The 14,614-nt window shown below is 39.0% G+C and overlaps 1 protein-coding gene and 1 pseudogene across 1 annotated transcript; both read left to right on the top strand.

Moving 5' to 3' along the window:
- Positions 1-10,900: 10,900 nt before the first annotated feature.
- On the top strand, positions 10,901-12,175 carry LOC145791840 (protein FAR1-RELATED SEQUENCE 5 pseudogene; annotated as a pseudogene).
- A 15-nt stretch (positions 12,176-12,190) lies between these two features.
- Positions 12,191-13,660, top strand: LOC114282309 (protein FAR1-RELATED SEQUENCE 5-like). The gene is made up of 4 exons (XM_028224960.2): positions 12,191-13,188; positions 13,295-13,343; positions 13,441-13,518; positions 13,622-13,660. Exons 1-4 carry the CDS (start codon positions 12,191-12,193, stop codon positions 13,658-13,660), a joined length of 1,164 nt encoding a protein of 387 aa, XP_028080761.2.
- The last annotated feature ends 954 nt before the right edge of the window (positions 13,661-14,614 follow it).

Genomic DNA, 14,614 nt, shown 5'->3' with positions numbered 1-14,614 from the left:
CTTCAGAGGAATTGCTTCGACCCATTTTGTACTCAATTCTGTGGCTGCGAGAATCCACTTGTAACCCTTAGAAGATGTGGAGATGGGCCCTATCAGATCAAAAGCCCAGGTATGGAACGGCCATGGCGTTCGGATACTATGCAGGTCTACAGCTGGAGCATGGATCAAATTTCCGTGTTTCTGACAAGTCTGGCACCTCTTCACGTGATGGGATGCATCTGACTCCATGGTCGGCCAGTAATACCCAAGGTGTATAAGTTGCTCGAACAGCCGAGCCCCTCCTTGATGTTCAATCTCGTGGGCTCTTCCGAGGACTAGATCTGACTCCTCCCTGGAGAGACACCTCAGGGGAGTGCCCTCAATACTTCTTCTATACAGCTTGTCCTGATCAAGAAAGTACCGCCTCGCTCTCCTCTTGAGGTGTGCAATGTCCCTCGGGCTCTCAGGTAGTGTTCCCTCTTTGAGATAGTCAATGTAGACTTGCCTCCAGTCAGGGGTATCAATTTCAAAGCAACTCTCATCCTCCCGGATGTATGACTGACACTTGGGGCATTCCTTCTGTAATTGATTCGAGTCCTTCTCCATCTCGGGCCAATAATAACCTTGTCTTTGGATTCTTCTATACAGACTGATATCCCCATCCCCGCAAGACTTTTCATGGATCTGTTGTAGTCGGAAGCTTGCTTCTTGTTGGCCAACACACCGGGCTAGGAATCCGGTACCTCCTCGGAAGTAAAGTTCACCTTGAATAATTGTGAATTGGGCAAGCTTGGCCATAGTCATTTTTCCAACTTTGCTTCTGAGTTGTTCGAGGACTTCTCCTCTCCAGTCTTCCGGAAGGCCTTTGTCTTCGGGTATTATTGAAGGTTCTGTTCTCTTTTTGATAACAATTGTTGCCTCTTCCTCTGGAATGTCAACTCTTGCCCCTAATGTTGCGAGGGCATCTGAAAACTTGTTGTCGGAGCGAGGCACATGCTCTATTTCGACCTTCTGAAATTTGTCAAGAAGCCTTTGAACTGTTGTTCGATATGTGGCCAAGGCAGGCTCCTTTAAGACGAACTGTCCTGAAACTTGCTTCACTATCAGCTTTGAGTCCCCCCGGATCCGAATCTTCTTGATACTGTGCTTCTCAGCTGCTATTAAGCCTAAAATAAGAGCCTCATACTCGGCTTCGTTATTCGAACAATGGAAATCCAGTTTATAAGACAAATATAACTTTTCCCCACTTTTGCTTGTAAGGACTATCCCGGTTCCTCCCTTCCCTCCGGCTGCTGCTCCGTCAAAGCCCAATGTCCAGAAGCTTTCCTCGGAAGCCATAGCTGCATGCACCTCTCCTCTTAATTCTTCATTCACTGGTTCATAGTCACCACTTGGAAATTGAGCAAGGAGATCAGCTAAGGCTTGGCTTTTGATCGCCTTGGGGGCTACACATGTGATCTCGAATTCACCTAGTGCTAACAACCATCTTGCCACCTTCCCGGTTAGAGCAGGCTTACTGAGGAGGTATCGGATTGGATCACTTTTAGTAACAATCTGAATCTGGTGTGCTAAGAAGTAATGTCTGAGCTTTTGGGCAGTGAATACCAAAGCTAAACAATGTCTCTCTACCGGAGTATATCGGACTTCTGCTCCTCGAATCTTCCGGCTGATGTAATACACCGGGCGTTCTGCTCCATCTACCTCTTGGACCAATAATGCCCCTATGGACTTGGGGGTTGAAGTTAAGTACAACATTAGAGGCACCCCGGGCTGCGGGGCTATCATGGTCTGAGGCGAGGTCAAGGCTGCCTTGATTCTCTCGAAGGCCTTTTGGTGCTCCTGGTTCCACTCGAACTTGGCATCTCCTTTTAACAATGAACCGAAAGGCGCAGAGATCTCTGCCAGTGCTGGGATAAACCTCCGAATATAAGACACCTTCCCGAGGAACTTCTTTAACTCCTTCTGAGAATGTGGGGGAGGCATTGCTCTGATAGATTTGACCTTGTCTTCATCTGCCTCGATACCATGCCTATGTACAAGAAACCCGAGGAACTTCCCGGCCGTCACCCCGAAAGCACATTTGAGAGGATTCATCCTCATTTTGAATTTCTGGCACCTCTTGAATACCTTCTCAAGGTCTCGGAGATGGTCTTCTTCTTTCTTGGATTTCACCACTAGATCATCAACATAATCTTCCACCTCATGATGGATCATGTCATGAAAGATTGCAGTCATAGCCCTTTGGTAAGTTGCACCGGCATTCTTGAGTCCGAAAGGCATGACTGTATAGAAGAAGTTTCCGAGAGGTGTTCTAAAAGCAGTCTTTTCTGCGTCCTCTTCAGCCATCTTAATCTGATTATATCCACTGAATCCATCCATGAATGAGAACATCTGGTGTCCCGAGGTAGTATCCACGAGGGTGTCGATGTGAGGAAGAGGGAATTCATCCTTCGGGCAAGATTTGTTCAAATCTCGAAAGTCTACACATACTCTGATTTGGCCATTCTTCTTCTTTACTGGCACGATGTTTGCTAACCACGTGGGGTACTGTATTGGCCGGATGAAACCAGCCTGTTGAAGTTTTTCAATCTCCTCCTTAATCTTTTCTTCGAGATCTGGATGATACTTTCGAGCAGCTTGCTTAATTGGCTTGGAGTTTGGGAACACATCAAGATAGTGGGAGACTAGGTCAGGATCTAGTCCGGGCATTTCCTTATATGACCAAGCAAACACATCTGAGTATCGGCTTATCAACTTTAACAACTGTTCCCGCTTCTCTGGGCTAAGGCTCGAACTTACGAATACCGGCCTCGGTGCATCTTGTCCATCACTCAAATCTACTTCAATAAGTTGTTCAGGCTGAGGCTTCGGCCCATCTTGCATGCATTCTGGAGCCACTTCAGGTTTTATTACTATATCATTGTCAGGAGGCTCTTCTTTTGACTCGGAGTCGGTGACTGAAGAAACCGACTCCCCGCACCTTCATAAATAGTACACCATCTTGCCTCCTTCTCGAACTTTCATCACCTTCCGAGGAATAGGCGGACTTTCTGGTCTAGACATCGCCCGCTTACTTGACTCTGCCATCGGCTCCTTGTCATCTTTGATATCCTCCCAACGAGGAATTTTGACCCCTCGAGGCTTAGAGGTGGTGGGAACTTCTTCGACAGCCAGTTCGGTGAAGTAGATGGCATCAGAATAATGAGCTTCATGGATCTCGAACGGCCTTTCTGTAGCCTGAATTGTCACCGTCTTCTTTCCCCATTTAGCCTTAACACACTGATGATAACTTGATGGTACAGCCCCATATCTATGCATCCAGGTCCTCCCTAGAATGATGTGATAATTTGCCTCAGAATCGATAATATGGAACTTGGTGGCCGAGCGAATCTCTCCAACGGCTAAATCAACTGTTACGCATCCGATAGTAACTCTCATTTCTCCACCGAAGCCAGTGATGACTATCGGCTGCTTCACAATGCGTTCTTCAGAGATTCCGGCTTTTTCTAGAGTAGCGCGAGTCATAATGTTGATAGAGGCTCCACTATCTAGAAAGGCCCTTTTGAACTCAACCTCGTTAATAAAAACAGTCACATAAAGCGGGCGATTGTGAGAAAAAGGATACTTTCGATCAGCCTCGGAGAAAGTAATGGCACTAGATTGCTCTTTTGCCTTCCTCGGGATAGACCCCTCAGTCGACATGCATTCCTCATGGTGTGCCTCGGCTATATTAATGATAGACTTGGTGATTTCCGTTCTTGCCTCCCTGGAAAGTCCAAGCTGGTCAAAGAACTGCTTGAACTTTACACAGTCTTGCAGGGTTTTGGCATAGTGATCCGGATCTGTTTCCACTCTTGGAGGCTCGTAGTTAACCATCTCCTCGGTCTCCTCAAAATAAGATGCCACATAAACATGGTGTCCTCCTCTTCCATAGTATTCTTCTCCTCCTTCTGGATCAAAGGGATCTTTGCCATGAGTCATAAATGTTCTGCCCTCTGGATCGAGAGCACTTCCATAGTAAACTTGCTCACCCTCTGGCTCGAGGATGTCGTCCAGATAACAGTCATCGTCATCGAGATTAGCGATAGCCTCGATCATTGGGCCTTCATAAGCTATCATAGCAACATTCTTGCCCTTGTCTCGGTGTTGAGGATATGGTTGTTCTCGGATGTCTTGAGTCCCTCGCTTTTTGAACCTCAATTCGTCTGCCTCGACTTTATCTCTGAAGATTTTCCTGAGAGTCCAACACTTCTCTGTCGGATGTTTCAATGTACGATGGTAGACACAAAATTCAGGGCTCTCACGGTCCTTTTTTGATGGCATTTCTTCAACATAAGGCAATTTTAGCTCTCCGTCAGCCACCCATTCCTTAACTAGAGCTTTCACTTCCTCGATTCCACATGGATAAGAAACATTCCCCTTTTCACCATTATATTGCTTTCTTTTCTGGCCCCTATGACCTCCTCCTTGTGAATTTCGAGTATCCGGGGCAGAGGCAGCAGCAACGGTAGGTCCACGAGATGACTTGAAACTAGTCTTGTAACTGGCTTTAAATCCGGACTCCTGAGCCTGAGGGATGCTAATGTTCCGAGCTGCTTCTATTAATGCCGAGAAGGTGGGTAGCTTGTGGTTAACTAGAAACATTTTGTACCTGCTCAATGCCCCTTCTAGACAAATTTGAACCAGATAACTCTCCTCAACTGCTTCATGACAATCCACGGCCTTGTCCTGAAACCTTTTGACGTAGTCAAGGATGTCTTCACTTTCTTGTTGCTTCTCTTTACACAATGTAAGTGTGGTCACCTTCTCCGCCACTTGAAAGAACTTGGAGTGGAATTTGTTAACCATTTCCTCCCAACTTCGGACAGAGTTTGGGGCCAAATTAACATACCAACTATATGCTCGGTCGGTGAGGGACTTAGAGAATTCTCTCAGTCGGAGGACGTGGTTTGAACCATGAATACCTAGAGTCTCGATGAATCGCACAACATGTTCTCGGGCATTTCCTTGTTTGCCGTCGAACTTGATGAACTTCGGCACTGTATACCCCTCAGGGTATGGGTAGCTCAGCATCTCAATGGGGTAAGGCGGCTTGACGTCTGGATCAGGCAAAGAGGGTAAGGTCCTCTTGCCCCGTTCAAGATCGAACATGGCCTGCACATCGGCGAGAGTGAGAAACTGTTGAGGGAGAGAGTTTGATGGTGGTATTCCCGGGACTTGGCTTATGTACCCGAAGACTGAGCTAGGGGCGTCTTGGCCATTCTGGTGCTGCGAATTCATCATTGGTGAGGACATTTGACGATACTGGCCATCAGCGCCTATAGACATGCCAGTTGGTGATGGGATATTGAATTGAGGCCCGTAAAGTCCACCGTACGGCGCTGCTATACCGGGTTGTGCTTGCAGATTTGTTGTTGGCACCAAAGGAGGCCCGCTTGGTGCTTGGGTAACATTTACTGGTGGCGTGACAAGATTATGTACGGGCAGAGCTCCCTTTTGCGCCATCACGCTCCTTATGTTTTCCTGGACACCAACAGTCGCCGGAGCACCATTCATTACACTAGAAACTCCCCTAGTCACCATCGGATCTTGGCTTGGCACGCCATGGAGCCCGGGTATGGGCAAACTGCCGCCGCCTACTGTGGTTTGAGCATGTGTTACTGTGGCCGTGTTGCCATGAGCCATAGGCTGATTGGGGCTTACTTCTCCTTGGATTTGATTTTGCGCTCCGGCGGGAATAACTCCACCACCAGTTTGATTTCCGTTTGGCGCCGGTGCAAAGTTAGAACTCATCACCAACATGGTGTGGGTGAGATTCTGAAGAGTGGTAAGAATCTCCTGTTGAGTATTTTGAAGTCCTTGAATGGCTTCAAGCAAAAGTGGTTGATTTGGAGCCGTGGTTCTGTCATCACCACCATTAGAGGATCCTTGTTGGTGAACTTCATCTTCTCCTGCCATCCTTGTTGGAGTTGTGTGGATTCCAGATCTCGTTGAGACCATTAACCAATCCGCCTCCCCAGCGGAGTCGCCAAAATGTAGGAGAGGGTTCAAGAAAGGAGTTGAGAAATTCGAATTCTCTGGAATATGATAAAAGGCTTAGATTCTTCAATAATCTCAACTTAGGAACACAACAACAAAGGAGATGATGGAGATAAGAGATTGGGTGAAGAAGAAGGCAAAATGGCTAGAGAATAGAATAATGGCAATGCTCTCCCATTGATCTCCCACTTTCACTCTCAAGGTTGATAATGGAGAAGGGAAATTAGTTCTTTCCCAAGAGTTAAAAATCTCCAAAATCCATGCCTTGTAAAGCTATGGGTGGGTGCTATTTATAGGCACCTCATGATGTAGGATGGAGCCCATGTGCAAGGCACATGGGGGATATTCTCTCTAACCACCTTGTCCGAGGGGGTGACTTCTCCGAGGAGGTGACTTCTCCGAGGATGAGAAAACCCCGAAGAGGAGATCACTCCCTCGGCGAACCCTTCTTCTTAGCCACACCTAACCAATGATCCCCAATCATCCCAAAGGGTCAGGGGTAGTCCTAGAGGACGTCCTGCCGCAAAAATATTGCCGAGTCTCATGGACCCCCCGGGGTCGTGCCACCTCGACCCGGGTATAGGCTAGTTTAACCGAAGAGTGAATTTATCTCCACTCACCGTCCTCGGGATCGGGTCCTTTGTTCGAACTCCATTACGCCCATGGTTCTGGTGCGTAGATCCCGGAAAGCTCCGAGCCCGCAAGTGTTCTGGGACTCATTAACGGAGCGGCTTCTAGATTGCATCTGAATCCGTTCGAAGCCAAGTGCTTCGGATCTCTAGATTCGTAGGTCCGAATCCTTTCGAGTCCGAGTGCCTCGGATCTCTAGGCTTGTTCAACACCCTTTCGAGTCCGGGCCCGAGTAAGTCTCTAAGTCTCTAAGTTCGTGGATCCGAACCCCTTCGAGGCTTAGAGCGATTCAGCCCGTTTGATGGCGATAAATCTGGGCCCACCGATTCTTGGACTTGCAATAAATTCGGGCCCACTAATCTTGGGCTATTGGGCCTAAATAATTTAGTGGGCTCAAATTAGCCCCTCTTACACTCTTCAAACCAAATGAACCAACCTCTCTCGAGGAAGAGAGGATTGGATGGACATAAAGATTAGAATGTGTTGTTAAGCTTGTAGGTTTATTTTTTATTTTTGGATTCAGTCATTTTTAAACTCTTTATGTTTGAATCAATCATGAAAAATTAAATTATTTGATAATAATTATACAATTTTATCACGTCTTCAAATAAATAAATAACAAATATAATTTTAAAAATAGATCATTGTTTTTTTTAAAATAAACATAGTAAAATTATATGGTTATAATTACCAAATTAATTTATTTATTTTGGAGAATTTACCAATAAGTTCCATATACAAAGTTCAAGACCCATCTAATCCTCAAACAAAACACTTACACCAATTAGTCATATACATTTTTAATTGTTACCAAAAAATTCTATTTTGTTTTTTTAAATTTACAAACACTGTTACATCTTACTATCGTTGGACTTCCGTCAAACGGTCACCGGAGACTCTTCGGAATGTTCAACATCACCGAGAAGTCGCCGGAAATTCAGCGGAGTGTTAAGAACGTTAATGGAAGTCACTGGAATGTTCAGAACGTTCACAGGACGTTAAGAACATTACTGAAGACTCACCGGAATGTCTAAAATATTGCTGGAAAAAAAAAAGAATAAATGAAGAAATTAGAGCGAAAAAACATAACAAAATGTGCTAAATATTGATAAATTAAAAGAAAAAAAAAATGAAACGACAAAAAACAACAACAATTGGAAAAACATATGCTATTTTTCAATTTTTGTAAGGTTTAAGCAAATATTCTCCAATATTGATCAAACTGAAAAGTAAGTTTTGAAACTGTAAAATGTTACAGTTTCAAAGCAAAAATCTATTAAGCATTTATCCTTATTAATCAAACTGAAAAACATGTTATGAAACTGTAAAATTTTACAGTTCTAAAGAATGTTATGAAACTGTAAAATTTTACAGTTTTATACCATGATTCATTCCAGCAACAAAAAAATTTGAAACTGTAAAATTTTACAGTTTTCACCGCTTGTAACTAAAACTCGAAAACAATTTGTTCAGAACTTGAAAATTTTCTTCATGAAAACAGAAAAAGAGAAGTGTATAGCAGAGAAAATGTAAAAAAAAAAAAGAGATCGAAGGAGAAAGGCGGATATAGAGAGAGGATTATACTCCGGCAACTATTTTTTGTTTAGATCTAGCCAAATATGATGTAGCTCTACTTAGATCTGATGTAGATTTTCATCAGATCTAAGTAGATCTACTCATATTCTTTGTCAGAAACATATCTTCTTTACCGTCGGTGAGGGTGAAGTAAAGAGTCAGCGGTCGGTGATTGCCGGTGAATCCAAATCGATGGTAGTCGTCGGTCGTCGGTGACTATATATCGGAAAGAGAAAGAGAAGAAGTAAGATATGGTTACCCATCAACGATCGTCGGAAATCACATAGAGCAAAAGAGGTAGAGAAGAAGAGAGGTAGAGAAAAAGAATAACGTTATAGGACTTTTGGGTATCAACAAAAGGTTATAGAACTAAATAGACTACACGTTTTTCAAAAAAGACTTCTTGATAATTTTCTCATTTATTTTTTATGAATAATCTACACATAAAGACCCAAAATATAGACGGATTGGATCATTAAATTGGGCAATATGATAGGGCCACAAAGAAGTAACAAAACACGGTCTAATCTTTTCTCCCAACAAGAAAGAGGTTGGACTCTTTATAAATTGTTTGATTTTAGTTGAAACATCTTATCCACCGCATGTTTACAACTGCTATGTTTGCACTCAATTACAAGTTGCCACAATTTTTTTTTTCCCTTAAAAAGAATAAGGAGTAGAAAACCAAATCTACAATGGCAACAATAAGATTCAAACTTATACATTACGCCTAATAAAAGAGCGCTTCAACCACAAGGCCAACCCTTTAGACTTTAATAAGTTGATTATGTATAACATATTCCAACACTATAATAACGGAAATGGAAATACACAACACAATGAGTGATTATTAATCTATTTATACTCGTAAAAAGTGTATTAAAATATATAAAAATTGAATATAAATATTTAAAAGGTACATTTAGATTTAAACTATTTAAACATTTTTTCTACCTTAACAACAACATACATTACAAGAAATTACATTTTTGGCGACTAAATTTTTAATCGCCAAAAGTTGTTACATAATTACATATAATAATTGTACAAGCAGATAATTTCAAAATAAATGTAATAATGTATTCTGTGCAATTATTATTATTTTTTTAAATAAAAAATTATGTACCACTATACTAACTATATCATGTATAGAGATGACCAGATTGGATTGGAGGGATATTTGTATTCAACTTTTGTTGGTAGCATGTGCTTGTACTTGCTAGTATATTTTACTGAGGGGAGGCCAAGTGATATACAATAATATAAAATCCATATTTTGTTTAGACTCATTTGTGTTTATTTAACTAATGTACTATCATTGTAATTTACAAACTATGTATATAAAAGCTAATGAGAATTGGTCCAATACCTTATGCATTAGGAAAAGAACATCCCAGTAAGCTGCGTAATGCTACAAATGAATCTATTTTTTTTAAGAATATATTTTAAATGCGAATGAGTGGACACACATATGAATGTTTTTCTATTAAAAAAATATTAGCAAATAAAAAATTCAACTAGATTTTTTAATCGTTTTGGGATTAAGTTTCTCACGGATGTGCCGTGAATACCAATTTTACGGACACCCTATCAAGTATTGACAAGCCATGTATAATAAAGAAATAGTGGGATAGTTTATTTCATACCATGGAGAGAGAGAGAGAGTTGAAGCTTCCAATAACTTAACTATAGTTAGAGTTTTAAATAATATAAAATAAATTATAATGAATTGAATTAGGTTGAGCCCACTTTCAAAAGCTGCGCAAAAAGCCGTTCTTCTTCTCCGACGATCAAAAACTCAGACCTCAACTCCATCTTCTCCGGCAAGAAAAAATCGAGACCATCAAACGTGCATATAATCTAGTGAGTTGTTTGATTATTTCAGTTCTTCTCCTTTTATATTTTTTGAAACAATTTTCCGAATCGTGATATACATTAAAATTGTCTGGAACAATTTTGATCGGGTCGCAAAGGAGAGTAGGTTTGGCAAGAGCAAAAGATGAACCATCATTCACCATTAACTGTATATTGGATTACAAAATTACTCTTAGCCTCTGTTTTAGTTTTTTTGTCTTTCTTTCTTTTATTGTCTTTGGATTAAAGATTGGCCTATGAACGCATCCTTCGGAACCCATAATTTACCTTAAATGGGTTTGTGTGGTAAAGATTAAATTGATGAATTACGGAGTCTATGGGTAAAATGAATTTAAACCATTGACTTATTTTTCTAAGTAAATTATGGGTTGATAAGTGTGGGTTTGTAGTGTTGTTGTTTAAAAATTGAAAATAAAATAGTTTTTATTTATTTATTAGGAATAAAAAGTAAAAGAGGTTGATCAAATTTATTTTTTTGAATGTGATCTAGGTTATACCATAGATTTTTAATTTTGAATCAGTATAGGTATAATAGAAACACAAATCAAACCCACTCAGTTAATGGTGAATGATGATTTCATTTGTGATGTATGTTCATTATTTTTTATTGAATTAAATGTGAGAATAGACATTCTAATTGAATTTTGATTCTAATAAACCTTACACTACCAAACCAAGACAACATACAACATGAGGTTCAAAAATTTTATAAAGATTCTATTTTATTTGTTACTTTCTTTTATATTATTTTTTAACTAGTACATAAATTTGAATAATGTTAATTTTGTATTATAGATTTGATATGACAAGCACATCAAGTGAAGGGATTGATATCGTATTTTCTGATAACTGTTTAGAAGAAGAATATTTTGTAGATTCAGAATTAGGGGGTGATTTGAACAATGCAAATTTGTCAGAAAATCAAAAACGCCAACCTATCAAGTCTTCTTTGTGTAACAATCCGTTAGAGTCATGTGAAGGCATGATTTTTGATGAACTAGAAGATGCCATGACTTGTTACAATGCATATGCAAGGAGAAAAGGTTTTGACATTCGAAAAAATCACACTCGACTATCTAGTAAAGATAAGTCATTGATTGGAGTAGAATTTGCTTGTACGAGAGAAGGATATCGTCGACCAAGTTACCAAAAGAAAAATAAGAATGTCACAACTCGTCCTATGACCATGATTGGATGTAAAGCAATGATGCGTTTGAGAAAAGACGAAAGGAAATGGGTTGTAAGTAAATTTGTAATTGAACATAATCATGATTTGTGCTCTCCAAAAAGTACACTTCTACTTCGAGGACATAGAAAAATGACTCTTGCTCAGAAAAATCTCATTGATATGCTTAATGAAACCGGTGTACCCACTAGAAAGCTAGCGTCAGTGTTGAGTCAAGAATCTAGTAGTGATTGTAACGGTGGTTGTGTTACAATGGATATTCAAAATTATTTGGGAAGTAAAAGAAGAAAACTTCTAAAAGATGGAGATGCACAAAGAATGTACAATTACTTTATAAAGAGTCAATCAGAGAACCCAGACTTTATTTATGCAGTTGAAGTGGATGAAAATCATTGCATGGGAAATTGTTTTTGGGCCGATGCAAGGTCAAGGTTGGCTTACCAACACTTCGGGGATGTAGTCACATTTGATGCTATGTACTTAACTAATCGCTATGGTATGCCCTTTGTTCCTTTTATAGGTGTTAACCACCACTACCAATCAATTATGTTTGGATGTGCTTTACTTGTGAATGAGACGACAGAGTCTTACATATGGTTGTTAAAAACTTGGCTTGAAACAATGGGTGGGCATAATCCTGTTGTTATTATTACTGATGATGACAAAGCCATGGCTAAGGCAATTTCATATGTATTGCCTAATAGTATTCACCGTTTGTGCGTGTGGCATATCTTACAAAAAGTTCCTGAACATTTGGCTCATGTTTATAACAAGTATTTCTCATTTCAAGGAGAATTTCACCATTGCATTCATGACACGATCACAATAGAAGAGTTTGAAAATGAATGGGATGAATTAGTTTGCAAATATGAGTTAAGGGAAAACGAATAGTTGAAAGACTTGTACATGCGGCGTGAAAAATGGGTACCAGCTTATTTGAGGACAGCATTTTGTGCTGGGATGTCAACAACACAAAGAAGCGAGAGCATGAACAAATTTTTCAAGGATTTCGTCCATTCTAGTACATTGGTTAGTGACTTTGTCCATCAATATGAGAAAGCCTTGGATAGAAGATACATGAAGGAGAAAGAAAAAGATGTTAAAACAAGAACAACCAAAGCAATTTTAAAGACATGTTACAAAATGGAGGTAGAGGCGGGAGAAGTGTATACAAGGAAAATATTTTTGTTGTTTCAAGATAAGCTATTTTCAAGTCAAAAACACAAAGCATCTAAATATCTTGAGGAAGGAACAACGAAAACATATAAGGTAATGGCAAATGGGAAAGAAAAGCAAATCTATGAAGTAGAATTTGATGGTGTTGAAAAGAAAGCTACTTGTTCATGTCATATGTTTGAATTTGTTGGAATTCTTTGCAGACACATTCTTACTGTCTTTGTTAAAAAATCTCTTGTTGATTATCTCTCTAAACAATATGTTCTTCGAAGATGGACAATAAATGTGAAGGATCATGCTGCACATGAAAATTTGAAGGATGTAGTACAAGAAGGCAAACAAATTTCTTATGCTATGATGAGAAATAGTTTGATGATAGAGTTTTTGAAAGATGTTGAAGAAGGGAAGAAATCACAAAAGAAACATGATTATCTTGCACTTGCTTTGCAAAAGACACATTGTGAACTTTTAGCTATGGATGATGATAGTAATGAAATTGAAAATGATGATAATTCAGGAAATGAAATATTATTTGAAGGTGGTAAGCAAGTCTTGTCCAATTTAGAATTCACTTTGCAAGATCCCCTACCTGTTGCTTCAAAGGGGCGACCCAAATCACTTAGACAAAAACATCCTAAAGAGAATCATGTGGGCAAAAAGAGAAAAGGTAGCATTTGCAAGCAAACAGGGCATATCAAGACTAGTTGTCATCAGCAAAACCAACCAAGGTGATTTATATGAGTGCCTTATTCTTCTTCTTCTTCTTCTTCTTCTTCTTACTTACTAAGTTAAATTTTATGTAATTTAAAGTTATATTTTTTTTCCCTCTTTCAGAGATAATGCCAATGTAAGTTTGTCGCCTACCAGTCAATTATTTCATCAGGTAATTTAAAAGTTCTATGAATTTTTGTTTCTTCTCATAGATGATTAGTTGTTTCTCATAAATGAATTTTTTGTTTCTTGAATTTTCTCACATGAAGGACTCCATGCCAATAACTTTGGATCTTCCATGTCCTCAATTTACTGTGTCTCAAGATCCTAAGCCTTCTACATTCATGGTATTAATTTTTTAATTTAGTAATAAAACTTTAAAATTTCAAATTTAATTGATTTACAATTTCATCAATTTTCTAATTTCTTTAATGATTATTCTTATTACAGGATCTAATGATGGAGGCCGGAAAAAACATATACAAGTGAAAGCATCGAAACAACATACATGTCAGGATTGATTTTGGATTGCTGAAGAACATGATAAAAATAACCACTTTGACACAATTGGTATTGAGTAATGATAACCAACTGGTAGATGTTTGATATTATTTGAGTGTGATAACTATTAATAGCTAGTGCCACTTTGAGTCTTTTTTGAGTTCAATTAACTATGATATTGGTAATTTTTATGATTGAATTTAGTTATTATGATATGCATTACTTGGACTATACATGATCGATGAGTGATTTTATTATAATTTATTTATGAAGCTAGAGAGAAAGTTACTAGACTCAAAAAAATTCACATGTATTTCGTCTAGTAGCTGGAACAAAAAAGCAGGTATACATGTGGAGTTCCATCTATTATTTTGGACAAAAATTCCATTCCCCATTTAGAACTTGCTCCTAAAAAATTTTCAATACATCTAAAAATTCCCGCCCCCCACTTACATCACTTTTGTTGCAAGCTCTAATGAAACAGTAACTTCACCAAATATATATATAATCAAAGTTTCAACTGGATTATTGCAATATTGAGTGTGCCTTTGGTGTCAATGCTCACAATAAGATTTAACAAGCAGCACTAAAATTTGATTTTCCTTTAATGCAAATAAAATAGTACTTATATTTTTCTGATTCACAAAAATAAAAATTTTATTGATGAAATCTTATATACAAAATGATAATGAGACAAACATCAACAAAAAGAAAGCTAAAAAATAGCATTGTAGCCAAAAAACAGAAAGGGAAAAAAAAATAAAAACAAAATGAAAACAAAATAAAGAAAAAAATCCTAACAAAAAAGCCAAGAAACACCAATCACAAAATTGAACTCTCAGAGAAAAGAACTAGATCATTCCCAATCCTATGACTTGAGCAAACAAGACTTGAGTAAAAAATAGACCAAAAATCTGCCTGAATAGGTGTTTTAGAGAAAGA

Source organism: Camellia sinensis, chromosome 5 (genome assembly GCF_055761805.1).
Source record: "Camellia sinensis isolate YWXY chromosome 5, ASM5576180v1, whole genome shotgun sequence".
Classification (NCBI taxonomy): Eukaryota; Viridiplantae; Streptophyta; class Magnoliopsida; order Ericales; family Theaceae; genus Camellia; species Camellia sinensis.
The sequence above is the reverse complement of the archived record's forward strand: the minus strand, read 5'-3'. Positions and strand labels throughout refer to the sequence as shown.